Source organism: Erithacus rubecula (genome assembly GCF_903797595.1).
Source record: "Erithacus rubecula genome assembly, chromosome: 10".
Classification (NCBI taxonomy): Eukaryota; Metazoa; Chordata; class Aves; order Passeriformes; family Muscicapidae; genus Erithacus; species Erithacus rubecula.
The window spans coordinates 10,770,461-10,798,097 of record NC_136662.1 but is presented as its reverse complement, the minus strand read 5'-3'; the positions used below and the strand labels follow the sequence as shown (position 1 = coordinate 10,798,097).

The 27,637-nt window shown below is 36.8% G+C and overlaps 1 protein-coding gene across 3 annotated transcripts; it reads left to right on the top strand.

The window, feature by feature from the left end:
- On the top strand, positions 1-27,536 carry ABCD3 (ATP binding cassette subfamily D member 3). 3 transcript variants are annotated; one of them, XM_079314306.1, is made up of 23 exons: positions 1-309; positions 9,999-10,035; positions 12,093-12,191; positions 13,220-13,308; positions 14,183-14,252; positions 15,011-15,108; positions 15,669-15,792; positions 16,734-16,790; positions 17,557-17,699; positions 18,032-18,101; positions 18,533-18,602; positions 18,726-18,823; positions 18,903-18,994; positions 19,459-19,547; positions 19,624-19,696; positions 20,692-20,755; positions 21,095-21,172; positions 21,264-21,329; positions 21,430-21,519; positions 21,734-21,853; positions 22,293-22,397; positions 23,726-23,782; positions 24,481-27,536. In XM_079314306.1, the coding sequence occupies exons 1-23, from the start codon at positions 197-199 to the stop codon at positions 24,556-24,558; spliced, it is 1,980 nt and encodes a 659-aa protein (XP_079170432.1). In that variant the 5' UTR covers positions 1-196; the 3' UTR covers positions 24,559-27,536. The 3 variants fall into 3 exon arrangements, with proteins under 3 accessions (XP_079170432.1, XP_079170431.1, XP_079170433.1); XM_079314305.1 differs by having other exon boundaries at positions 76-309; positions 12,090-12,191; XM_079314307.1 differs by lacking the exon at positions 1-309 and adding an exon at positions 2,292-2,374 and having other exon boundaries at positions 12,090-12,191.
- The last annotated feature ends 101 nt before the right edge of the window (positions 27,537-27,637 follow it).

Sequence of the window (27,637 nt, the reverse complement as noted above, 5' to 3'; positions counted from 1 at the left end):
CGGGCCCGCCCGCTGGCAGGGCCCGCCGGGGAGCGGTAATTGCCGTCCCGGCGTTGCACAACCCGGCACCGGCGCGGCCCGTCCCGCCCTGCCCTGCCGGCGGCGCGGGGCCGGGCGGCGCCGCCCCCTCCCGGCATCCCCCGCTCGGCTGCTCGGCTCGGCTGCGCTCGCTCGGCGGCTCCGCGCTGCTCTCGCCATGGCCGCCTACAGCAAGTTCCTCACCGCGCGGCACTCCGCCATCGCCGGGGCCGCCGCCGCCTGCGCGCTGCTGTGCCTGCTCGGGAAGCGGCGGGCGGCCGCGCAGCACGGGTGAGCGCGGGGCCGGGCCGCGGGGCGGGAGGGGCCGGCCGAGCCGCGGGGCCGGCGCCGGGACTCGCCGTGCTCGCCCTCACGGCCTTGGGCGGCCGAGCAGCAGCCGCGTCCCTGTGCCGCACACAGGGCGCTGCTGTGCCCGGCAGGCGGCTCCGGGCACGGGCTCAGCCTGCTTCCCCCGCGCCTGCCCCGGCGGGAGGTCGGTGCCCCTCTTGCGAGCATCCAACCACCGCCTCCTCGTTATCCGAATTATACTGGCTTTTCCTATTTTCCGGACTAGGAACGAGTATTAACACTTGACTTCTAGGGATGACCGTGTTTGCATAGGTGGTTAATGGACTCAGCTGTTGTTTGAATGCTGCCGTGTGACAGTAAGATACACGGGCAGCGATTTCAAAGGGGCCGGATCTGGTGATGTTCCCTGTGAGGTTGCCTGACAGGTATAAGGTGCTAGGGTGTGTATTCGTTACTGCCTTTCAAAGCACTGGTACCGCAGAGTGTGGCAGATAAAGACTCAATCCTGTTGCAGACTCAATCCTTTCACGGTTTTACTGTATTTGTGATTATAGGTTGTTGAGCATATGCTTAAGAGCAAGTATGTTGCGATATTGCAGTTGGGTTTCTTGTAGGCACTACAGAATTATACTGAAATGACTTACTCAACAGACTTAAGTAATAACACACCTGAGATTAAGCAACGATCCAGTTTTATTTTACCTAATTCCATTCATACACAATATCTGTAAGAGTCTCATGAAGTTGGGTAACTGTCACACAACATGGCAGACATTGATATGCTGCTGACAGCTCATGCATTTGCTACTTACATTGATTTTTGCCTGAGAGTTAAAACAAGATCCTGGGCTATGGCTGCAGGTTACTCTTCTATCAAACTCATAGGGAGGGCTGCATTTTTTTCAAATTTCTCTTCCTAAGTTAGTGAAATGCCGCTTCCATGCAGAAAAGCTGTATGGAAGGGCACAAAAATGATAAGCTCAGATTTTCATGCCTAATATAGTGGTATTTGTAAAAAATACTGGGCCATACAGATGTTCTAGGCGCACTTATATGTTAAGTCAGACAAAGAATATTCTTTTAAAGTGAATTTAAATTATCCACACTTATCAGACTCAGCCTTCATTGAGGAATGATCTTGGAGCGCACAAACCAGGTTGTATTCAGATTGGAGCACATCTGCACGTAGATGCAGGTCCAGTGTAGTTTTGAGGTGCATTTAATATATTCCCACTGCTAGTAACATTAATTTGATAAAAGCAGGTTAGAACTTGTCCAAAGTAATCTCCCTATACCTGAAATAGGTATTATGTGGGTTCTGGGTTGTCCCCATTAAACTATTTTGCTTTCATGTCTTCTGATGTTGATCTGCAGGGCTTGACAATGGCAATGCATACATTAGCTTGAGAGTCAGTGTATGGAAAATAATTGTTAGCCTAAATGCTGAAGACTGTTTGGAATGTGTCTTTCCAGTGTGGATTTTCAATTTTGCTAAGCGTAGTGTTAAAAATCTGAGGTATTCATATATATATGTTAGGTGGATGAAACATTATTACAGGATTAGTGGGAATTGGGAAGGGGGATAACTTATGAATTACGTTCCACCTAATTCAGCAGATGCGTGGGCTTGTGAGAGCCTGACCTGATCTGTCCCTTTTCCTCTCTCTTTACTGCAGTCTTCCTGATACCTTGTCCTTTACTTCTGTAATCTCTTTAGTAATTTTGCATTCTTGAATTTATTGGAAATGCAGTTACTAAAGTAAATACCATGCTTACAAACTTGATTTTTTGCTTGTATGTTTTGTTTTACACTTTTGAGTCCCTCCACAGCTTAGGTCTTATTTACTGCTGGTACTGTATTGTGGCCATGGATTCCAAACTCTAACGTCCAACATTCGGTTGTTTCAATAATAGCTGTGCTGCTGCTTGAATGCTATTTTGAGGATGGTTTTTGCCCACTGGTCTTCGTTCTTTTCCTCATGTTTCCCTGTGAGGCAAACCTTGCCAGGAGCCTTACAGAATGCTACCTATCAAGACTAGGCAGTAGGTAAGCTGCATTGCCTATATCACCAGCCTAGACAAAAGCATCTGGTTATTACCATTGCCTCATCCTCCTTTAGTCTCATTAGTTCGTGTATCATTCATTTCTTCATGCTTGGTTGCTAATGTAAATTATAGCATACATTTGAAAAGGATTGTCCTTGTGCCAAATCTTTACGTTTTCAGCATTCTTGTGCACAACCTTTGAAATCTGCAGGGCCTAGTGTATCCTTTAACATCTGTGTTGTACATCTCTGACTCTTTGGGAAGAGGAAGAAGTTGGGAAAGCATGGCTGTCCTAAATTTTTGTACTTATTCCTAGGGAGAAGAATTGCACTTGGCAATCTAGATAGTCTGGAAGAGGACTGGTAGAGTATCTGCTGCTTGAGGTTAACTGACTAAAATACGTGAGGTGATTTAGTTTTGTGTGTGTGAATTCCTTGTTAACCTTGGTGTACAATGCCTGAAAATGTTGTGTCATGTTAGTGTGAGGTGAATTTCAACTTCTTGACTTCTAGAAGGTGAAATTCTGATTTTGTGCTTCATTAGGGCAAAGGTAAATGTTGCAGACCTGAATATAACCAGCAAAATGCTGGGCTTAACATCAGTGAATCATTGAAATGTTCTAGTGCAACGGCAAACTTTACCTGCAAAACTTCTTTCCTCTCATAGTTTCAGAATGCACACTTATACATACTTTGTGTTCAAAATAACATTTTGTGTTTTCCTATTATTTTATGTGTTTCTGCAGTAATTGCCATTTTCCTGTTTGATTTTGTGTGCTTTTTTAAGTTTTGCTGGAATGTCAGCAATAGGTCTGCTGCTGGTTGAACTTGGAAAGTAAAATACCGTATGAATTGAGAAAAAGAAATAATCTTTTAGCAAATCAGATGTGTTTGAATTTGTAGCAAGAAAGATATGTGACAGGCTCTTCATGATGTGTTCATTTTTATGTAGAATAACCCTTTATAGGCATGATAGCAGTAAGGAGAGGTAGTAACTTTTGCCTACTTTTCTGCTGTCAAACGATAGGGGCAAGGTTCAGTACAACTCATATCAAGTAGTAATGTATGAATAATTAAGCTGTATGTGTTATGCCAACCTGCCTTACTAGGTCAAAGATCACTTCATTAGTACTGCCTGGATTAGTCACAGATGTTGTTCTGTAAGAGGTATTACACTGTTCACTGATTTTTGCAGAACTGAGAGGTGGTGTCACTTACAGTTTACAGTGCATTGTTACCACATTTTTCTGAAATCTTCCAAAGTAGAGTGATGTAGAACAGTTTGCTTATAGTGATTTGTAAGTTTTCTGTCTTACTTCCTTGGAGTAAAGCATGGAAAAAATATATTGGTTCTTTTTCCAAGTTGCTTTCAAAAAGTCTGTTTCCTTACAAAAGCTTCATGTCCTTTTGGGAGGGGGTAAGTTGTTATATCTAAATGTGATTATGACATCAGTTGTAGTATTTGGGTTTTTTAGAGTCATGAGAAGTTCTTTGAGTGACTACATTATCCTGGGTTTATAATGCAGAAAAAAAAGTCTGTTTATTCTCTTTCCCTAATCCTGCCTCAAACAAGAAGCAACAGAATATTTGCTTAAGATTTGGTTGCTTCAGAATTAAAACCTTAAGGGGTGTTACATAAAGGAGCTGGATATTTTTCATTATCCCTATAATAACAATTTTTCCTGAGTGTCCATGTAGTTTAAAATAAAGTACTTACACAAGTAGAGAATGAGCTTGGCTTACTTTCAGAAAGAATGTATTTAACTCATACAACTTTGTGCTGGAAGGAGGGACTGAAAGAAGTCATGGAAGGTAGTTAAAGAGTTTGAAACTGCAAGATCAGGGAAAGGGAATAAACAGTTCAGAGTAATAGGACGGCATTTGTAGTGTATGGGAAGGTGACAAAATATTTTAGAATCTGCTCATAGACGCACTGGCCTTTCCTAGCTGCATCCATTAGAATCCAAGATGCTAGGACATGGACACAATGTAATATAGACTGAGCTTCTGAAACCCCTGTGATGGCATCCCAGCTGTGAGGCAGAAAACCAAATTAAGCAAGAATAGTGCATGCTTGGGGCCTTAGCAGCTAGACAAGGCTGAAGTGAGGGGGAAGGCTCGTAGAGTGGAGGGAGGTCGAGTTGCAGACTGTGTATCAAATAGGGTTTTGCATGGTTCATCTTGGGTGACACAACCTCTGCTCCTGCCTGTCACTGTGCTCCTCAGCCATTGTCTGCTGGCAGAGTGGCAGCACGTGTCACTCAGTAGATGTCACTGCTCATGTGAACATGCAGTTTGACAGTGATAGACATGCAGTGATGACAGAAGTGCAGTCAGAGGTGACAGACACACATCCAAATGTTTGGAGGCCCTTTCAAACATGAAATAGGAGCAAGTAGTTGTAGCTTGAAACACATGGTGCATTTTTATTCCATATATGTATCTTTAGAATGTTCTTCTCTTTTGTTAGTTTGTGTAATTTCTCTAGATTCTGAATGTGTTTGGGTTGGCTTTGCCAGTGAGCTTCATATGGAGGGACCTGTTCTAGTTGAGTCATGGCTTTTTGACAGAAAGGGTGAAATTATATTGCTGCAGATTAATAGACTGCTTTTGTATATGAAGAAGCCTTAAAGGGTACCTGTGTTATTTGGAGGAAAGGTGGCAGGTAACAAAAACAATTTTATGCTAGCTACATTGAAGTAAATTTATCTAGGATATGAATGTGACTGTCCTTACTTGCATTGCTTGCAGTAACTGCAGTAGCATTGAGGGGGAAAAAAAAAAGACTAAATATACACATATGATTACTAGAAAATACATTGAAAATTCAGTCTTGTAGGAAAACTTGCCTGGGGCTCAGGAAACCTGTCTTCAGCTGGAGGGTATGGAGACAGGAGAAACCAGATGACTCAGCCCTAATCCTTGCATTTAGACTGCCTTTGTTTGGGGCCTGGCTAGCTAATTAGTGGTTTCTCTCTTAATTAAGTTGCACAAAATGCTTGCTGTCTAAGGCAAGATCTAGTGTAAGTGTGTGTAACAGTGTAAAACTTGTTAATTTTCTTAGGAAACTAGCTATAAATCTTTTTCTGCTGTTATCCAGGAGAGAGATCTTCAGCCACAGCTCTGGCCCAAGCACAGCTTAAGACACAATTAATAATGATGAGATTTTGCTTCTAAGTAAGATATATTATTGAGATGCATTCTTCTACTGAAACTTGGAATTTAATTTCTTCTCCAACATTTTTGCTTTGTTATCTTCTTCTCAAAGGTTTGTAGAAACTTTTTGAGCTTTAGCAATGCAGCTCTCTGTGACCTTCTCAGAGTCCTCTTCTTGCTTGCCTGAATGCATTCCCCTCACATTATTTTTGGTTATGCTGCAACTAGCAACCAATCTGGAGCCAAGAAAGTTGTGTTCTTGGTTTCTGTGTGTGCTCAGAGTGTACTGTGTAAATGGGCATGCTTTTGGACTGTGCCCAGGCTTCTGAGTAAGGTTGCTGCCCTTGACCTGATATAACTGCACTGTTGCTCTCTGCCCCTCTGTGTGAGATATGCACTGTGAAACTCTGCCTGCCAGTGAGCTACATCAGACCTTTCTCACTGTAGCTGCTATTCCTTCACCCTATTGCATTGCATCATTAGTCATTTGAATTTTATTCTGTCTTTACGATGTCTCAGTAGTATCTTGATTCCAAAACTAACCTGAAAACTGCACAAATAACCACGAGTTATTGCAAAATTGTTTATTTTGTATGATTTTTGGAAGCTGTGAAAACTGCACATTCCAACATGTAAGGTCTGCAGGGAACAAAGGTTGCCTAGAGGTCACAAGTCTTTGAAATGCTACTCTTAATCCTAAACTAGATATTTTTTCTTTGCACTGTGTTGGGCAGAAGCAAGTCATCCTAACTATAGAAGGAAGGTAGTATGACCTGAAATTTGTAGGGTTTTTTCAGTTAAGGACAATGTAACATTTTAAAGCCCTTACTTCCTCATCACGTGTGAATTAACAGCAAGTCTTGCCTATCACTCTCTTCATCTGCAATTCCCTGTTATGTATGCTTAGCTCACTGTAGATTGTTTCCTCTGAACTTTGTTCTGGATGGAGACAGGTATTTCTAAACACAGTAATCCTTTAACTTTTTCCTGTTTGCTAGTAAATACCTCAGAGCTAATATGCCTGAGACCTTTCAATAAGAAGACTCAGGCCTCTTGAAGGCTTTTCACAGTTTCTGAAACTTTCTTCTTCAGTAGTGTTGAGAATGACCCTATTTGAGTGAGCAGTATTATTGCATGTTTCTTTAGAGAGAATAGCCTCACTGGTATGTAAATAGAGTCAAAAGAATGAGTGCTCTGACCACTACTTATTTGGAGACTGGAATTGCATGATTTCTGCCTCCCCACTATGCTGGGATACTGTCCTTGAAGTTGGATCAGCTGTCAAATGCCTGTACAGAGTCCTGAAACTCTATTAAATTTCTTTAAAACTTTTTGCTAGTTTGGGCTGATCATGTTTCTCAGTGTAGCAGAAAGGTGTTTTGTTGTATTGCCTCCTGTCTACTGGGTAATTATTTACCTATTTACTTTTCATTAGAGAGTTGCTATTCAGTTACCATACATGTATGAATGACAAGTTTGGTGGTGGTGTGACATCCCAGGTACTGCTGACACCTTTCCCTGCTTTTTATATCTGTGTTTGCTGTAAAAGCCCTGTGTAGTTAAATAATGGGTAGCAGGCTATATCTGAAATGCTGCTTTTCCTGAAGCTTTCTCAGGAGATGTGTGTTCCATTATACCTCTAGACTCTTTATGTTCTTAAACAAATTTTACATATTGAATTCAGACTGCTTTGTTGAGTTAGATCTTGAAAATAAATGGTGACAAGTTCCACTGTTTTTGATTCACTATAAGAAATGTTTTACTACTGTGTTTTTTCTTACTTTTTCTCCATATGTTTTCTGGATAATCCTTTCCAAAAACCTTTTCATTGCCATCTGCCCATGTCTATGATGGCATGAAGGAACAATGGCTCTGTACCAGGGGGGAGTTATTTGCAGTGGACAACTTGGCCAGCATGTAGCACTTAGCTTCTTCCATCACTGAGGCTTGTGATGCTCCTCCAGCATTAGGTAAATGAGAGGTGTGGAATAATGGAGAGCTTGAATCTATTCCAAGTGTTAGTGCTCTCTGCTGTAACCAGATAGTCTTGCTGTATTCTTGCTGACTAATTGAGGATGTTATTTAGTCTTTAAATTCATTGAGAATGCAACCACCATTCTCACAAAAAGTTCTACAGTAGTACAGTGGAGTCTGGAGTAGTGCCAATAGGTATTGGACTGGTTCCAGGTAGAACTATGGCACAGTCTTTATTTGCAAATAAAATGAGAGCTATGTAGGCATATTTAATTTATTTTTTTCTTTAGACTTCATATTTAAGATTGTTTCCATTCTTTTTATGTATTAGGTATTAGTATTAGTCTTGTTTTGAGCTTGAACAAATTTGTATAAAAGAGAAAATTCCACTGTTAAAGCTCTTTTTTGTTAGATTTTAATTTTAAAATCCTTAGTTTTTCTCTTAAACTTTATAAATATAAATGTTAATTAAGTGGGAGTTCATAATTAAACGTAAGATCTTGATTTCCAAATGATCCTTCTTTCTCTTTAATGGATAATCAGTTTCAGCTCAGTAATTTCAGCTGCTTGATTTCTCTCAGTAGCTACTGTTGGAAAAACATATCAACAAATGCATCAAAGATATTCAGCTAACTGCCAGCATAATCCTGGGCCTTGTTTTCCTAATTGATTACTCCATTAATATATTCACTTCTGATCCTTTAAAGCTGAAATAGCTGTGTGTTATGAGTGCTGTGGCTTCAAACATTGGCAGAACTTGAAGCAGTAAAGTTTATAGGAATTATTACAGCATGTCTGGAAGAGAAGAATGTTTCACCTTACATTATGACAAGTCTAGAGAAATAACTGTTCATGCATAAGAATACTACTTTCCTCCTACTGCCAAACCAAATGTGATTGGGTTGATCTATACTCAAGTTTTAAAAATATAGGTCAACCTTTCCTACTTTGAAAAACTACAAGATGTATTGAGAAGTTTCCTGTACCAGAAATACATTGCTCTTGCATCACCAGGATGTTGTCTCCAGCTAGATTGTTTCTTAGTTACATCAGTAACCCTGTTACCATTTCCACAGATGTAATTCGGTCACAGCCTGATTAAATGTTATATCTCTTCTGAACTTTTATTATTTCTCCTCCAATGTGGCCCCTGCTGCATTTCATATTCTTTGTTTTGTCTCTTGCACAAGTAGTCTTACAAGATTTTTATCTTCACTCAGACTTCCTTCTCTGTTACCTTTAATTAAGTTCTTGCTAAACGGGCGGATCTCCCTTCTTGCTTTCATGGTCTCCTTCTTCCCTTCCTTTCGTATTCCTCTGCTGCCTTGCCTCTTCCTTTCATAGTAATTTAGTTCTTTATTTTCATTGGTCAGTGACATCCATAGATCTTTCTAATCATCATAAATTAAAATAGGTACAGTTTCATTCTAGATATTTGTTTAGCAGATCTTTTAAAATACAAGTGTGAAATGGTGCTGTTGATGAAGTTATGGCACAGCTGATTGTGTGGCAGTCTGCTCCTGTTTTGGTGTTGTAGACTGAAGGAACAGTGCCTTTCATAGTTTCTGCTTTCTTGTAGTTTCCTAGGTCTGCCTTGTAAGTGTATGAATGTTGTCATTTTAAGAGTCTGCTCTCAGTGTTTTTATATTACGGTTAAGAAAGTTGTGGTTTAGTATGGTTGGTGACTACTTTTAAACTACAGAAATTATCCAGACAGCTTCATGTGCCTGTCTGATGCTTGAGTGTCCCTAAGGAAGAAAGACAAACTATAACTGTATTGTCAGCTTTTCTGTCTTAAAAGTAGAGGAAAAAGAATAGCATTGTGCTTTTGAATGTTTGTTTAGCACCAGTTGATAAATATTTTCTACTAACTGTTCTGTTAAATGCGGGGGAAGGAAAATAGACTAAAAAGTAACTCCCCTTTTAATGGACATCTTTGCAGGAGCTTGATTTTACAGGAGCTGGCTTTCTTTCCCCTGCAGCACATGTTTATGAATAAATAATCTCTCTATGTAGTAAATGTGCTATTTTGAAGTCAAATACAACGCAAAACAAATCTGGTTGGCTTATGTAGATAGTGTGAAACATCAAAGTTGGGAGCTTGGATTGCTGAATCTGCATTCTTGTTTTCATTTGTGGTCAGTGCAGCCATGTAGCCATGCTTGTAAAGTATGTGTGAGAAACAGAAAAACCCTTGGAGTTCATGATACAGAGCCAAGGTAAAGCAGAACTTGGAGATGAAAGGGTGAGACTTGGTTTTCCTTTGTGAAGCTGTTTGCTGGAATCAGTACAGTTTCACTGGAATTACACACAGTGTATGAAAACAGCACATGGGTTTGACATAGAAGGTAGCCCTGCTGAAGACCCTGTATTGCTTTGAAAGAAATAGGTAGGAATATAATCTCAAGATTTCCTCTCTGTCTTTTGTGTGTAGAGATCAAGACAAAAGAAAAGTATATTAATAACAAATAAATACTTTTTTTCTTTTCTCTGCAGTAAAAGAAGTGGAAAACAAGCACTGCAGAATAATGAGGTAATTCTTTCTTCATGTCAGATGTTCTTTACTAATTATAAATAATCTGATTTTTTTGAAAATTTAAGAATGTAGTTTAATCTTGCCTGTGGTACAAATATGGTTTGAATGATACCTTCAGACCTTCATTGGTGGAACAAATGGAAGAATTAGGTTAATCACAAGAGGCTGAAGTTTGACTCCATAATGATGGATGCTTGATGTGCACAATGTCTTTTTTATCTCTTATTGCCCTATGAATTTGTAAGGACTAGTGGTATATGTTTTTCTGTACAGATAGAAGCAAACAGGGGTGTGTAGATTTAGTATAACTTTTACTTATTTTTTATGTAAAAGAAAAATGTGGGGAACAAGATGTTGAATCTGACAGTTTCTAAATTAGAAGATACTTAAAACATCTGGTAGGAGGTTTGGCATTTCCCTGATCTTCTATGTGTCTGTTAATTCATTTTTTTTAAAGGGATATATTAAATCTCTTTAAGTTAAGATTTTTGTTTCATATTCAAATAAAGTATGACAGACTAAAAGGCAGTCTGTGATTCTGGTGTTACAATGATATGAATAGAATCCATTTGCTTCCATCTTTGCTGAAAATGTAAAAAAAAAAAAAGGGCTTGCACTGGATAAATAGCACTGTGTATGCAAGCATCATGTTGACTTCTAATACATCTTGACTGTATTATCTACCATAAACACTTATCTTTTGGATAGCTATACCTATTTGTAAAAACCTTAACTATCTTTCTCTTATTCCTACCTATCTTGGATGCAGTTTTGCTGAATGGGATTAACAGTCTAAAGGAAAAAATCTTCTAGGAGAGAAAATACTGGAATTAATATAAGTGCAACACAGAAGTATAGAAATAAGAAAGGACTGAATAAAGGGGAAGAACAGGTTCAACTGACTTATGTTTAGACATTTGGAAATGTAGCCATCAGACATTGTTAGTAATTTTTATTACAGGGCAGCAATAATGTGTGTAGAATCATGCATCATTAGGACTGGACAGTAGTCCTAGTTGTTTGGATTGCTTGGATTTTTATGTAAATAATTTTTAATTAAAGTGTTGTAATCATTTACTGCATAGCATCCTATTTGGCTAGAATTTTTATTCACAGTTTGTGTTCACATCAATTTTTGAGAAGGATGGGGCTATTGCTGACTTCATGCTATGACAAACAGGTGTAGGCTGCTTCACAGAGCATTCAGAGTGGCTCTTATCCAGGTTTCCTGTCTACCTTGCAATATTGATATAGGCATTGATTGCATGGTTTACATGAGCCTTGTAGCAAAGGTAGCAGGATTATGTTGATTAGACAGGTCTTGTTCAAAGTACACACGTGCCCTTTTGGTCTGTTTTCAGGACTGCATTCTTCTGTCATGTCCTTATATGAAAGGAAAGAACAGAACCGTGGACCATTAGCTTTTAAAAAGTATTCAGGTTAGTTAGGACAGAAGATAGGGTTATATGGAGTGAGCAAATGAAACTTACTCAAATAAAATAAATATTAATTTAATAAAAGAAAATATATTTGTGCACAGAGGGTTTTAAAGTCTGGTAGATATACATAATAGTGTGTTTCACCATTTTGTAAAAGTAAAGCTATAAAAAATTCTGATTTCACTTGAAGCAAGTTTGGGCTGTACAGTCAAAGAGTTTGAATCATTGATTGTGTAGACAAATAGTGGAAGGCATCTTTAAAAATACTGGCTGATGGTGTTTTTTAGAGGCAAGTAATGTTAAGAGGTGTTTGCATTACAACTTGCTCTTGGATGTACTCTAGTGCAGTGGTCTACATTGTTTGTTTATCATCTTTAACACAGAATTGAAATAAAAAGTATTTTATATCATAGCAGCTACTTCCTATTGCAGTTTGTTTTGATAGCTCCCAATTCTTCATTTAACTTGTCTGGATAAGTCTTAAGTTGGTGGGAAATACTGCAAATTCTACAGTAGAAAGGTAGCTGAAAATGACTTGGTTAAGGAAAGTATCACATCAGCAGCTCAATAATACAAAAAATTCTCACTTTTCTTGTTTTGTTCTGTGTGCAGCAGAAAGAGGGAAAGAAGGAGCGAGCAATGGTGGACAGAGTGTTTATTGCACGAATATGTCGAATCCTGAAAATAATGGTCCCTAGAACACTTTGCAAAGAGGTAAGCATTGCCTGTGTTAATAAAGAAAAAGAAAGCTGGAGTCAAATCTCTTTCAAATTTCCATCAGTATTTAAACAACTCCATATACATAACTTAAATAGGACTAAATTGTGCTATTGCTATTTTAAAATAGCAATATAATAATTTAAAAGTCTATGTTATGCTCAGTTGTTAAATCACTAAAGGTTCTGCTTTCAGTTGCAAGATAAGCCTTTTACTTAACTACTGTTGTAGCATAACTTTTAAAGAGCATCTGGGTTTGTCTTGTACAAGACAACACTTCTGTGTGCAAGTGCTTCCTTTCTTTAAATAGGATGCAGTTCTCATTATTTTGATTTAGTAATTTGTATCTAGCTTGTATTCATTAGAAAATGAATTTGTCAAAATGTCTCTCAGCATAATTTGAGGAAAGCTATGCAGTGTAGAAATCAGTGCCTCCATCTTTCTCATGCTTTCTGGAACACTTAAAAAAAAAAAAAGAAATCCAAAGCATTAGTTGAACTCAGAACTTAAGTTCTTACAGTTAAGGGAAGAACAGAGGATATAGAATATACTTTGATATCAGGTCTCTCTTAATGCCCTGATAGCCAAACTGAATTGGTTGGATAAGTCGACAGTGAAGTGGGTGGAAGACTGTCTGCACTGTTGGCCTGACTGGTTACTAGTGGCCTGTTCTGAGTAGGGAGTTGAAGTAGATATTCAGAGGTCTCTTGCAACCTTGTGGCAGAAAGGTGTCTCAGAATAGCAGTAATTTCTTTATTCCTGCAATCATCCATTTTATCATGTGTGTTGAGTATATGTATCAACCAAATGCAGCTTTTTGAAAGGCAAACTTTCACCATAAAAATGTAGGTCAGTACTTTATTAAAAGTATTGTATGCTAATGTTTTCCAGCAAAGTAAGCAAATACTACATTAGCTAGGGTAGCAGGGTAATAATTTTTTGTTAGATACAGTTGGATGACTTACTGGAAAAAGATGGTGAATTTTAGCCATTATTTAACTGTTGCACTTCTGTGGTTGTACCAGACAGGTTATTTGCTGCTTATTGCTGTGATGCTGGTAGTCCGAACTTACTGTGATATTTGGATGATTCAAAATGGAACAGTCATTGAAAGGTACCTATACATTTGTTATTTTTAAACACTCTTATGTGTTTAACAGGGAAAGTCATCTTATCAGAATACATATTCAGGCATTTTATAGCTTGCTTGTTTCAAACTGTTGGGAAACTGGTGTAGTTGCAATTTGGGGAGGGACCACTATATTTTGGTAAATTAAAATGTCATTTATTATTTCTGTTCATCAGTATAATGATTTTATGAAATTAATATTTTTAAACTAATTATTAAATATTCATTTGGTAACATTTTGTACACTGACGACTCAAAATCTTGTTGGTCTGAATGTCCAAGAAGGTACTTCAAATAGTGTTTTTATGTCTTAGATTTAGATATGTTGTGTGGATATTAGGACTTTTATTTCTTCCCACTGAACTCTTTGCTCTTTAGATTGATAAAAACAATGCTTTCAGTCCTAATGTTAGAAAGTGGTTTTTAGACCTCTGATTATTCTCCCTGGTCTTGTTGCTAATTCAAGCAAAACACAATGTGTCTTGAACTGTGAATTCAAAATGATACTGTGTTTGAGGAGAGACATTTGGTGCTTTATAGAATGGAAGGATTGCTTTGTTTCTCTTGTGAGAATCTGTGAAAGCAGAGAAGTGAAAGAACTGGTATTCTGTGCCCATGAATTACTTAGTCCTTAATGTGGGCAGTTACAGAGGAGCAGACAGGAGATGACTGCTCAGCCTGCCACTTGGCACTGGGCTTACTCCAGGGTGTCAGACTGAATCCTGCAGCTGATGCCACTGGTTTCCATGATGATGTTTTTTCTCTGTGTGGTCCCCTGAGAGTTTATCTACTTAAGACATGCAAGTTTATACTTTGTTGTTTCTCTTGTAACTGACTCTTAGCTGGTGGTCATTTACAGTGCTATCATTGGCCGTAGCAGAAAAGATTTCAAGAAATACTTGTTCAACTTCATTGCTGCAATGCCTGCTGTAAGTGCTTTTCTTGTGCTGACCTATTAGTAGAACATATTCTAAATGTAAATTAAGATTTTGAGGAAAAGATCTCAAAGGAGTGTCTTAAAACCTATGGTAATCAGTTGTTTTACATACAGGTCTGTATGAAAACACATTTAATTTTCTGGCTCCAGTGTGTGGGAGACTTCATCAGCATATTTCCTTATTGGTAGCAACTATTTATTTAAGAAATATGTTCAGGTTTTCAGGTTAGCTTTGTTGATGGCAATTTTGACTATAGGTTTGGGATTCTTTTGGCACCATTGAAGATGAAAATATTATTTTTAGACTTTAATTTTTATATTTCTTAACATTTTTCACAGATTAGTTATGCTTTCTTCCACGCTTTAACTTTCCTTCAGCTTGTTGACATCTCTGATCTGCACCAGATAGAAATATTTGTTACTACCTGGTTTACAATAAATTTTAAAACTAGTTGACAGATTTAAGGCAGTGATTGTCAAATGATGACTCTTTTCTAGAGTTTATCATGAGAGCTGAAAATGTGTAATATGAATTTACTTTATCTTAAGTGGTGAGATCCACTGTGACCTGGAGGCAGAAACCTAAACAGTGATCCTGTAGACACTGTCTGATTGGTCTTAGGTGTGCTTTGGCATTATTGACTTTAAGGGGGGAATTGATCTGTTTTAAAGTGTTCATACAATTTATGCTGCAAATTGATCTAAATATATTTGATCTTGTTAGTTAAACATTATTGCCTCTTATTTTAGATCTCTTTAGTTAATAACTTCCTGAAGTATGGCCTGAATGAACTGAAACTCTGCTTCAGAGTAAGACTTACCAGATACCTCTATGAAGAATATCTTAAGTAAGTCTACAGTCTACTTGTCTACAGTTTTTAAAAATTGATTCAAATCACTGTAAGTGCATAGTAAGAAGTTTGCAATTAATTTGCAGTTGAGGGTGAGTGGCTTATCCAGGTTATACATGCCGTAGATACAAAGACAGTAAAGTTGGCTCAGGTGGGGGAAAAATGCACTGTACTGTGGTCAGATTCCAAAATGCTTCAGGTGCCTTCATATGGTGAAGGCTGAATTGAAGTTGGATGCATGAGCTTGAGTAGCTCCTTCTATCCTTCTGCACTGAATTTTGGTTGTCAGATGTGCTGTAGCAGTGTGTGTGAGGGTTTTCTAAGTTCAATAGCAGCATGAGCTTCAGCTCAGACAACCTGGAGCCTAAATGCCTAAACAATCCTGCAGCATTTAATGTGGATTTAGTCAGGTAGAAGCACAAGTTATGCTGACTCCAGACAGTAATTTAATATTTGCACTACTTAGCATCTCAGTTGTATTAAGCAAGGGCGTTCCAGTTATTTCAGATCCCAGATAATGATTTTTTTTCTGCCGCTTAGCAATTGTTTTGTTTCAGAACTTATACATACTACAAAATGGGAAACCTGGACAACAGAATAGCTAATCCAGATCAACTCCTTACACAGGATGTGGAAAAATTCTGTAACAGTGTAGTGGACCTGTACTCAAATCTTAGCAAGGTAAGTCTTTTTAAGAGAGATCTTTGAGTAGTAGCTGTAGACATTTAGGATGAGGGTGTCAGCTCCTGACAATGATGTGCATTTGTATGTGGATTGTTTGGAGTATGGTACTAAAAGAATTATTTGAGATGCTATATTGTTTCACACTCGTTGTGGCTTTCATGCCAAAGCCACTGTTGCGAGTTGTTATAATTAATATTAAATTTTCTTTTAAAGAGTATATGGCATTCTTTCACAGATGAACAGTGATGACTTTGCTCTCTCAGGTAGATAGTTTTCAGAAGAAAAGCAATGGCTGGCTCTGTTACACACAAATATTATTTTGTGTCATGAGATGTGTTTGAATAAGTTTTTCCCTGTTTCTAGTGTGAATTTTAAGGTGATCAGATAGTGAATGAGAATCCCATTGACATTTTTAGACTAAGTTTTTTTGATGCTATGTGTTTCATACAAGCTGAGTAGAAATAAACTTTGAAAAGTTTATTTCTTTGTTCAAAAATGTCTGACTGCAAAACCTGTTCAGCTGTTTTAGCAAGGGAGGTTATACAACTTTGGAATGTTCCTCCTATCAGGTATGTAGTGAAATATATGGCATTATCTTTTCATTCAGTATTTCTCAAAATTACTTCAGTTAAATTATTATGGGTTCTAGTCCACCTTTGATAAGTGAGCAGAGTGTCATTACAGACCTAAAATAGCAAAGTACTCTTTTTATATGTTATATATTTATCTGAAGATCATGATGCTTTTATGTTCAATTCTTGAGCCGGTGTTTTCATAATAAGTCATGTGACTGAGATTCCTTTTGTCTTAGCTTGTAGTTGGTACAATAGGCTAGATAGTATTTTAGTGCAGAGCTGTAACTGTTCTTGGGGTGATACACATTTTAAATTAGTTTTATGTTTGTGTTCTAAGGCTTTTTGCCTATGCTTCTCTTACAGCCCTTCTTGGACATAGTTTTGTACATCTTCAAGCTAACAAGTGCAATAGGAGCACAGGTAAATTGAGTGGGTTTTTTAGAACTATAAGCACATTTTCCCTTCTTTTGTTACAGCCTTTATGTATTTGGAATCTGAGGAAAAATCTAGGTGGTGGTTGTGGATTCCTCCATAATTTGAAGGGTTGTACTGAAAAGATACATTTACTCTTAATATTTTGTGTGCTCTAGCGCCCTCTATTTTGAGACAAGCAAAATAAAAACCAGTATTTTCAGGCATTTGATCAACAGTTTTGACCAAGAAAGTTCTTTATTTTCTTCTAGTACTTATTTGGAAATCCTGTTTATTACAACATCCTTTTAACTCCTTATGTCTTGCATGGATTCCATTTAAGGGTGAAAATAAGTTTTCTGTTTCTGTGCAGCCTCTATGAGGGGAAACCATTTCTTGCATTGAGCTTATCAAGACTTGATAAGCTGAATAGTTGCAGAAGGAGGGAGAAAAAGTAAGAGGGTACCAGTAAATCATTAATTAAATAAGCTAGGACAGTATAGGATAGATCACTCTGGGTGGTGATAAAAACCTGAATAGAAAGGTGGGGTGGGAAGGACATCTGGGGACAAAAAATTAGTAAAACTAAACTAGTGAAATAGTATCTACCACACTAAAGAAGGTAACATGATGGGAATTGCAAATGTAATTGAATTGGCAACATAGACACATAGGAGGTGAGAACTAAGGGATTAATGCTTTCTGGGCATTTTGGATACAGATGCTGTCATTTGAGACCAACTAAGCTTTTTAATATTTGTTTTGATATTCACAGGGTCCAGCCAGCATGATGGCATACTTGATTATTTCAGGGTTTTTCCTTACACGTTTAAGGAGACCAATTGGCAAGATGACTATTATAGAACAGAAGTATGAGGGGGAGTACAGATACGTCAACTCACGGCTCATTACAAACAGGTACACACTTGCTTGGATGCTAAGATATAAGTGACAATGCTGTGGGGTAAATGGAAATTGTGTGTTAAAATACACTGGGGAAGTGTGATGCTATCAGGTCTGAGCCAAGAGTTTGCATCTTTATGTCCTGTAAAGTAATTTTTATGTGCATTGTATTTCATAGTCAAGGCTAATTGGGGTATAATAATTCTATATTTAACTGCTGTGAAAGAGTACAAACCCTTATTTTGTAAAGTAACTGACAGTGCTATATGCCCACATTTTATTGCTGATTTTTGTCAGACTGTCTTTAACAAAATGAAATTGCATTAATTTTGTTTTTTTCTTTTTAGTGAGGAAATTGCTTTTTACAATGGAAACTTGAGAGAAAAGCAGACTATTCACAAGACTTTCCGTAAGCTGGTAAGCATCTTTTATCTCTTAAAATATTTTAAGTGGAACTTAATTTTATAGTGGTGATTCTTGACATGTGTTCATATAAATTGACTTACACTGGCTTGGTGTTTTTGCTGCTACATTCATTAGATTAAAAAATTAGTTGATAGGCTATAAGCAGTACAGAAGTTCCTGTTAGAATGGTCTTTCCCTTGGCACTTACCTCCTTGTCACCCACCACAATTATTGTTCTCACTATTTAGTTTCATGTGTAGGTTGTTTTGATCACAAATGAGAGTCTTTGCCAGCAGGGACTCTTGTGTAGTGCTTACCACACTTAGAGGCATGTGAATGTATCTGAGGTACTGAAAAATAATTGTTTGGAATGAAATGTTTAATTAAAGACAGTAAAACAGGTACTGGTAGAGTTTAAACTTCTTTCTTCTGTAACTTACCAGGTGGAACACTTGCATAATTTCATCCTCTTCCGGTTCTCTATGGGTTTCATCGATACCATCATTGCCAAATGTAAGTGTGTGTCAAGTGCTAATGGATTTCTATAAAGGACAAAACAAACTTTTTACATGAGAAATGTCTTTTTTCTTATTGTTTCAATTAATGTGTGGATTAATATTTCTTCTTAAACTGCAGACCTTGCCACTGTGGTTGGCTACCTGGTTGTTAGTCGTCCATTTTTGAACCTGTCTGATCCTCGTCATCAGAATAGCACTCATGCAGAACTCTTGGAGGTAAATAGACCAGAATTAAAACAACCTCTAGATTTTTAAATTTTGTTAGTTCACATAAAGAAACTTTCTTCTACTCTAGGATTACTACCAAAGTGGAAGAATGCTACTGAGAATGTCTCAAGCTTTGGGCAGAATAGTCCTGGCAGGCCGTGAAATGACAAGATTGGCTGGGTAAGCTTAATAGTAAAAATCTTCCTCATCTCAATTTCAGAAACTGATTGTAGAATTAAGTAAGCTTATGTGTTTTGTTCCTTGCAATACACTAAAAATTTCAGTTTTATGCTGAAAACACATCTGAAGATATAATAACCATGTCCACTAGAAATTTCACATCTGGATAGTACTAGCTTGGAGTTTGAATGTTTAGTTGAAACCTTGTTAAATTCTCTTAAATCAATTATGTATTGATTATTTACCTAAAAAAAGCTATCAAACTTTTTTTTTACATTGTAAGAAGTAAAATTTGGCTATTACAGAGAAAGGAGGAGGAAATTTAAAATATGGTGCGTATTAGACAACCTAATGCAACTCTGAAATGGAAACATTTTGCTTTTGTTCTGGTTGAATGACTTGTCATTTTAGCAGCTTGACAGAGTACTCAATAGAGTTTCTAACATTTTTTCCCCTTTTTTAAGTTTCACAGCTCGAATCACGGAATTAATGCAGGTTCTGAAGGACTTGAACAGTGGCAAATATCAGCGTACTATGATATCACAAGAAAAAGGTAGATATGATATAATATGCAATATGTGCATCTTTGTGTAGCATTTCAGTCACTAATCATTTTTTCTTTATTTAAGATGGAGAGAAAAAGCAACCTTTGTCTTTGATACCTGGGTCTGGAGAAATTATCAACAGTGATAACCTTATCAAGTATGTTTGCGAAGTTTCTACAAGTTCAGTAGTTCAATATCTTTAATGTAGACTTATAAAAAAGTCTTTCTCTCTACAACCATTAATAGAGGTCTGAATTGTTATTACAATTTGCAGTTCCTGTTGTGCTTTAATTTATTTACTAGTAACTTCACCTCACACCCACTCACCATTTTGGTTCTGTAAACCAATCCTTATCCTCTCATATTAGCAGATGATGTGATCTGCTCTCTGGACTTGGGCTTTTTAGGACTGTCCTTTAGAATATGACATCTCAGACCATCTTGTTTCCTCTTAGAAATATGTTAGTTGTGGATTTTATTCCATTATATTATTCAGCTGTAAAAATCAGGGGCAAGTCTGTATTCATTTTCAAAGTACTTGCTTGTAATTCTGCATGCCTAGAGATTTCATTGATGTACTTGAGATCAATTCCTTCATTTTTTTGCAGTCTGAGAAGCTGACATTGTATTACTACTTAAAGGCATAAAATACAGCCAGTTAAAAGATCAAATCTCAGTCTGGACAGTGTGGAAAGCACATAGGGAAGTAGAGGAGAAAGAGAGGAAGGAAGGGGAAAAGAGTTGATATAGCTGTTTTTATTCATTTAAAAAAAGGCAAGGGGAAGGTGAGCAGAGAAGTCATTCCCTGCATGTTGTAGAATTAGTGAGATACACTTCACTACTAGTTTTGAAATGCCATGTTTCCCTGAATGTAGGTTTATATCCTCAAGATGTTTTGGAGACCAAAGGCTTAGAAGGATTAAAAAAAAAATTACAGGACATAAAACCAAACCTGTAGATGTAGATGTTTAAAAGCTAGGGTACCTTTTTGGTTCAAGAACTTCTTTTGCTGTTAATATTTAGAAATTGGGAGAGTGAATTAAATACTGCTGAAGTATTTCCCAGTGCCTTAAATCTCTCAAGTAAACATTCAGTATTCACTTCTTTTAGACAACTGTTGTTTTTTCTTTTTTAACTTTGCCATACATACAGGTTTGATCATGTTCCATTGGTGACACCTAATGGAGATGTTTTGATTCAAGACCTTAATTTTGAGGTAAGTTTGTTAGTATCGTAGGAAACAAAATTAATATAAAATTTTTCAGGGAAGATGATATCTTCAAAGGTTATAGTATTTAAAAGAAAAGTGCAAACAATTCGTCATGTTAGTTTTAAAAAAAGGTAATAAGCTATTTTGCCTGAAACATAAATTTATTGTTGCAAGTGCATTTTCTTCCAGCTGCAGTTGGTGCTGAACTAGTTGGGGAAAAACTTAATTTTTGCTGGAAATTGCTCACTCTAATGTCAGAAAGTTGTATATGAACATTGGATGATACCAGGTTGCTTTCTGCAGTCCTTCCTCACTACCTTTTAAGTGCTGGCTTTGCAATTGTAGGTTCGATCTGGTGCAAATGTGCTGATCTGTGGGCCAAATGGCTGTGGGAAGAGCTCCCTGTTCCGTGTTCTTGGTGAGGTAAGGAACATTGTAAAACAAACAGGAGAGAATGCAAAGCATGGTTATAACTGGACTTTTTTGTCAAATTTTGATCTTTTTTGTTTTGCAGTTGTGGCCTTTGTTTGGTGGGCGTTTAACAAAACCTGTAAGAGGAAAGTTGTTCTATGTTCCTCAGGTGAGACCAAGTACTTTACTCAACAGTGTTCTCTTTCTTTGTACTTTGATTATGTTTAGAAATATTTGACATGTCTTTTTTGGTTCTAATTGTATCTTAGAGACCATACATGACTCTTGGAACGCTCAGAGATCAAGTTATATATCCAGATACTTTGGAAGATCAGAAAAAGAAAGGGATTTCTGACCAGGTAATGATAATTAGTTCATTAGCCCTTTGTCTTGCTGAGGATGAGTAATGCTTCCAATTCAATACTGAAACTGCTATGAGAAGCACTGCATTTAATAGGATTTTAATATTTATCAGGATTAATAATGCTGTGGTATAGTCCTTTATAGCTTTTTCCAACCACTTGTCTTTTAAGTTCATGCAAGATTTGTTTGTCATTCCTGTTTCCATAAAAGGTGCTGAAGGAGTACTTGGATAATGTCCAGCTGGGTCAAATCCTGGAACGTGAAGGAGGCTGGGATAGTGTTCAGGACTGGATGGATGTACTCAGCGGGGGAGAAAAACAGAGAATGGCAGTATGTCTCAAAAGCATAAATGCTTAGCAAATGCAGAACATAAGTAAAAAATAATCTGAACGATAAGCTATTTTTATTTACTAAATATTAGTATTTGTCTTAGAAGAAACCCCCAAAATATGTAATACCTAAATACTGAGAAAACAACTGAAAATAGTGGGGTTTTTAGTCAAAATTTAAAGTGAAATGCTGGCTTTTAAACATCCTTTCACCATGTCTTGTACTTTCATTGTATAAACAGGATTTCTAAAATATTCGTCTTGAATAAGAAAAGTATAAGATAATGTGCAACTTTCAGATTTTCATGTTTCAGTGGGTACCAACTTAATTCCCTTTCCATAGCAGATTTTTGGACACTAATTCTTAGTTTAACTTCTAACACTGCACCATTGCTGGTAGTTCTGTATCCACAGTATCTTTTTTTTGGCTTGCATTCCAGATGGCAAGGCTATTCTATCATAAGCCCCAGTTTGCAATTCTGGATGAGTGCACCAGTGCTGTTAGTGTGGATGTAGAGGGCTACATTTACAGTCACTGCCGAAAGGTGAGCTCTTTGTTTCTGGGATTACTTCTCTGTATTAACAAGAAACCTAAAATGTTACAAGGTTCACACTTCCTTAGGCCTAGTGCAGACTAAAAATGAAAAAAATCTTGAAAAAATCTTAGAGGGGAATACAACTTTATGCACACTAGAATTCAGTAATCATTTTGTACTCCTAGGATGATTTAGGTGTACATGTAGCCTCTCTGATATACAGAGAACTCTTACTAACTGCTAAGTAACCTTACTTTTCCAGATAGAATCTTAGAATGTCAGGTTAGCACCAAATAATCTAAAATTGTAAAATGTTTTCTTGTTCAAAAGGCATTTTTTGGCAGGACAACGGAAGTGAAAGGCTGGAAGTTGACATTTCCATTTATTTTAAGATTCAAAAAGCCAAACACTCTAGGAAAATATGGTGATGCTAAATATAGCTTTGTGTTTCCCTGTCCTCTTAAACTCAGCATTTCAGATTCTCTGTAGTGCCATGTGGAATCAATAAGATTCAATTTCACACCCTAGTATGTGAAAGAAAGGGCTTGAAATTACATTAGTTATTGAGTAGAGTATTCCAGGATGACAGTGGAGCAAAGCTGTGCATCCACTGAAATCTGTGCTTGAAAGGAAAGGAGCCCTGTGTAGTAGTGAATGGTGAGGACTCTGCAGAAGGAGCATTATTTAATGAACTGATTTTATCACATTGTTATCAATATTCTGACAATTTTAAAGTCTATTTTCCATATACTTCTTATTCTATTAACTTGAATATTCATTTGTGCTTGCCAAGTGGCTAATGCATGTTAGTGAAAAATAGAGTTCCTGTTTAGGCTGTCCTTGCAGAAAGAAAAAATGTTACCTTGCTTTATCATCAGTCATTTTGTCCTTGCTGCTACTTTTGGGGATGAATAGTTGACTAAGCTGAAAGGAAACAAAGGGAAGGTTATTCACTTCAAATTGTCACTCTAAGTTTGTAATTCATTACAGCTTTTGTGGGTTTGGATTTTTTTTTGTTGTTAGAATTCCTTTATTCACCAGCTTTATTGTTTTACCTGCCTCCTGCCTTGCCTCTTTTACTCAGTTAATTCTATGTTTGACAAATCTTTAGGAGCAAAAGAATAGTGAAATCAATTAAAAATTATAAATCTTTCCTGATTGCTTTTTGTTCTCTCCCTGCAAAATCTTGTAATAAAAGCTATATATGTATAGTATTAATAATTGTCTGGAAGTCTGTGGTTATGAATTTAAGATCTTCATCTGATATAATACTGAAAAATAAGTAACACCTTAGCCATGAGAAGAATTAACTGTTTTGTGGGTGTTTTGTCATATAGGTTGGCATCACTCTCTTCACTGTTTCCCACAGGAAGTCACTCTGGAAACATCATGATGTATGTAATCTTTGCTTTATTAAGAATATTTGTGGGTTTTGTTGGCAGACTGTGAAATTGACTTGGTGATTTGAGGTGTTACCATTTTACATCCTAATAGGTCATGTTCTGTTTGGGTTTTTATAAGGTTTTACTTTTTATAATCCCATTTTACTCTTTGAAATATTCTAATGCTTTTAGTTATGAAAGAATGCTATCCAAAAATTTTATATGTGTCTATAAAATATGAGAGGCTTGCTAGATCCTTAAGTCTTCTTTCTTAGCAAAAAAATCCTAGAACTAGAATTAAGCAGCTAGTAAGCAGCATGGATTTTTTTGTTTTGTTTTTGTTATATCTAATACATTTATGCTTTGAAAAAAAGATCTTAAAGATGTGGACTTTTTTATTGCAAACTAAGATTTTACTGATCTTTTTACTGTGTCCTAAGTATATTGACACAAAACCCCAGAGAACAGTGTTAAGTTAGATGTGGCTGTTAGCAGACTGAGGTATGATATGCAAAAGTATAGTTTTAACATTTTTACAGAGGCAGATGAATTTAATGATGTGTGAGGTGGGAGCAGCTGAGTTTAAGGTTTTGCTAAAACTTTTTGAATGTTTTTTAAAGGTTTTTAAAAGTACTTAAAATATAATCTGTTTAGGTCTTTATAGAGCTGGTAAGTTTTAGATGGTTTATAACATATGTTGTTTTTTTCAGTTCTACTTGCATATGGATGGCCGGGGAAATTATGAGTTCAAGAAAATAACCGAAGACACAGTTGAATTTGGATCTTAAAGTCATGAACTGAACTGCTAGAGATTGATGATTACAGGAGTGTGTAGAATGTCAGACAATGTAACATAAAATTACTCAGCTTGTTAAGCACTTACTATTATGTAGGATATTGCTAATTGTGTATATGTTGGTTTAATTATTGATACGTACTAAGAATGTCCTTATTCTTGTGGTTTAAAAACCTGCCTAAATTAAATTGGGCTTAAATTAGTGTAACCTGATTCATCCTGGGATGCAAACCATTTGAAATCGGCTGATTTGACTTTTGTAGACCTTCTTTCCCTTCAGTGAAAAGCCCTGTTAAAATTAGGGTTGCTACCTCTCTTGTTCCTGCACAGCAGTCTTGGATTTTTGCTCTGCTCTATGCATGTTTCAGAGAGATCTTGTACAGTGCAGGACATTGTCCCATCTTCAGATCTGTGCCCTGGTAAATGAAAGAGCCTTTTCCTTGTCCAAGCCTTGTGATGTAGCCAATGTGCCCTTGCTGAAAAAGGATGAGCTGAAACTAAAAGACAAAATAGTTCCTTCTGGTTTGAAAAAAAAAAAATTGTTCTTTGCTGGAATTTGGATTCATCTTTAACATCTATCTGTCCATGCAGTTCTCTCTGCAGCTCAGCTCCCATTCTCTCCCAGTTTAGCAAAAGCTTCATCCATTCTCCAGCCCAACTGTCCTTTTCCTGCCAGAGAAATATTGTGGTAATGAAGAGTTGAGAGGAGGTTGAAGGAGGAAAGGACCAACCCACAAGAAAAAATGGGAGGGAAAGAAAAGTGATGATCCTTGTATCAAACAAGCTTGTGAATGTTTTTAACTCTGAAGAAATGAATTACTCCCACAAAAAGAAACAGAGAGAAGAATGTGGGTCCAGTCATTCCTCAAATCAGTTGAGCTTATAATGGGCTCAAAAATGTTTATCTGTGAAATAGCAGACAGTTGTCCTGTGTTCAGTCCTGCAATACAACAGTTACTTTGTTCAACTTCCTCCTTTTCTCCTTCAAAAAACTCTGATGATCTTATAGTTTTAGCTGCCCTTCAGGTTTGAATTTGAAAGCAAGTGATGATGGTACTCTCTGGTCTTCTAGGCTGTGAAGCCTGAAACAATGCTTTAATTCTTCATGTTTATTCTCTTATTGTCATGATGTTTCTTGATTTCTGATACAAATTATTTACCAGTGATTTTCTGTGTTTTTTAAGTATCTCCAGTCCTTGCTGGTTTTCTTGTTCCAGCTTCCAAATCCCCTCAAAGGAACCAAACTCTTACAACAGTTTACTGTAATTGCTTTTTCCATACAAATGATTACTTGGTGGTTGTTTGACAAACATAAATGCAGCAAGGTGTTTGTGATCAGGGAATAGGAGAGTGTAATTCAAACTGAATTGCTGTTTAGGCTTTAAAACAAAAAAAATTACAATACCTGTTGTACAGTGAAGGTCTAGTAGGTTTTTTTTAGTGTTCCATGTAAGATATAATATAGGAATGCACTACATGAAGGCATGCATAAAATATGCAGTACATCTGTACTTTGTGCATCTTTTATTGAGGGTTTAGATTTTAAAAAACCCTACTTTTTATAAAATTAATATGTACTTGGATGCATTGCTGTTTGTTAATTTTTACCCAGTTTAATTAGTAATTTTCTTTCATGTTGAAATTGCTACCTGCTAATATTTTTTCCTTTTATCATAGTTCTTGCCCCTACCTGTCAGTATTCTTCCAAAGTACTCAAATGCAAACAGCTATCCTGGTACAAGAATCCAGTGACCACAATAGAATCAGAGTCTAATGTATCAATGAAGATCATAAAAGCTGCTCTCTGAAGTATAGCATATTCAAGAGAATAAGGTACCAGAAAAATTTTTGTGCTTGTTTTACAGGAAGGCAGATAGGTGTCTGATTTCACTAATCTCTCTGTTCATTCAGATTCTCACATCAGCCATAAGGTAGCAGGTAGCAGCATGCTGTTTGTGAGGTTGTAGTCTTTTTCAAAGTGTAACCATGGAAATAGGGAGGCCACATAGGTTGTAGTGTGGGAAGGTTTTTTTGATTGGTTTGTTTGTTTTTTGATTTTTTTGTGGAAGTTCTCAGCACAAATACAACTTCTTCTTGTGGAAAGGGATGTTTTAATAGCCTTTTAGAGAGACAAAGAAAAATTTCATCTCTAAACTGAAAAAGTTGCTATGATCTTTGTGATTAGGGCAGTCTTTTGCAGTGGAGTAGTGAACTTGGAATACTTTAATGTATTTTTAATGCTAACAAGCAAAACCATACACAGCACACTTACATTGCCCCCAGCAGCCAATCCCAATTGTACTTTACAATTTTACTGGTTGTAACAGAATTTTGTGTAATCTTATATTTATTTTTAACACTAATAGCAAGCAAACAAAAATCCATCTCCAAAACCAAGGAGGAATAGGTTTGCCTTTAGGTGCCATGAAGTTTGTTGAAACTGAGGATGCTGATATCTCCTTAGGCCCAGGACTTGGTGTTTCTAAATATACTGGAAGGAAAGAAAAATACTATTTTGTGCTTGATTGTAAGGGAGGCTTATAAACAAATATAAAAAAGAATGATATTTTAGAACTTTATTCTTAAAAGGCCTTATATAAAAGTGTTTGAGATAGACTTGATCTAATGAGAGATTGTAAAAAATCTAATGAAAATGATTGAAGTCTCAGTTCTGTTGAAGAATTGCACTGTGATTTTAGTTATGTTTCTTTAATAGCACAAGTTGGAAGTTCATGAAATGGAATTCTGAACTATCTCAATAGACAACATACTGATGAATACTTTCATTCTCAAATTGTTGGTGCTTTGTAGATGGTACTGGAAATAGTCAGATGGCTGCATTTCAACGGTGGGAAACATTCCTGTGTGTAAATACTGTAAAGTGTTTTGGAGGGGGAATGGCGCTATGTAAATGTAAGACATTAAGTGCCTCTGAAATAATAATAATAAAAAATCTAAAGATAAAGTATATCTAGGCTTTTTGTGTCTCTTAATGCTGTGATTAGGAATTCTGTAATAATACAGTGAATGCACATGCAACAAATGTGGAGTTGCTCAATGAGCCAATTGTC

Bases quoted from the DNA above. Each gene is read 5' to 3' on its own strand.
- ABCD3 (XM_079314305.1), top strand. From the start codon at position 197: ATGGCCGCCTACAGCAAGTTCCTCACCGCGCGGCACTCCGCCATCGCC. The intron at 21,854-22,292 runs GTATGTCTCAAA...CTTGCATTCCAG, and splicing joins GAGAAAAACAGAGAATGGCA to ATGGCAAGGCTATTCTATCA. The intron at 23,783-24,480 runs GTATGTAATCTT...TGTTTTTTTCAG, and splicing joins CACTCTGGAAACATCATGAT to TTCTACTTGCATATGGATGG.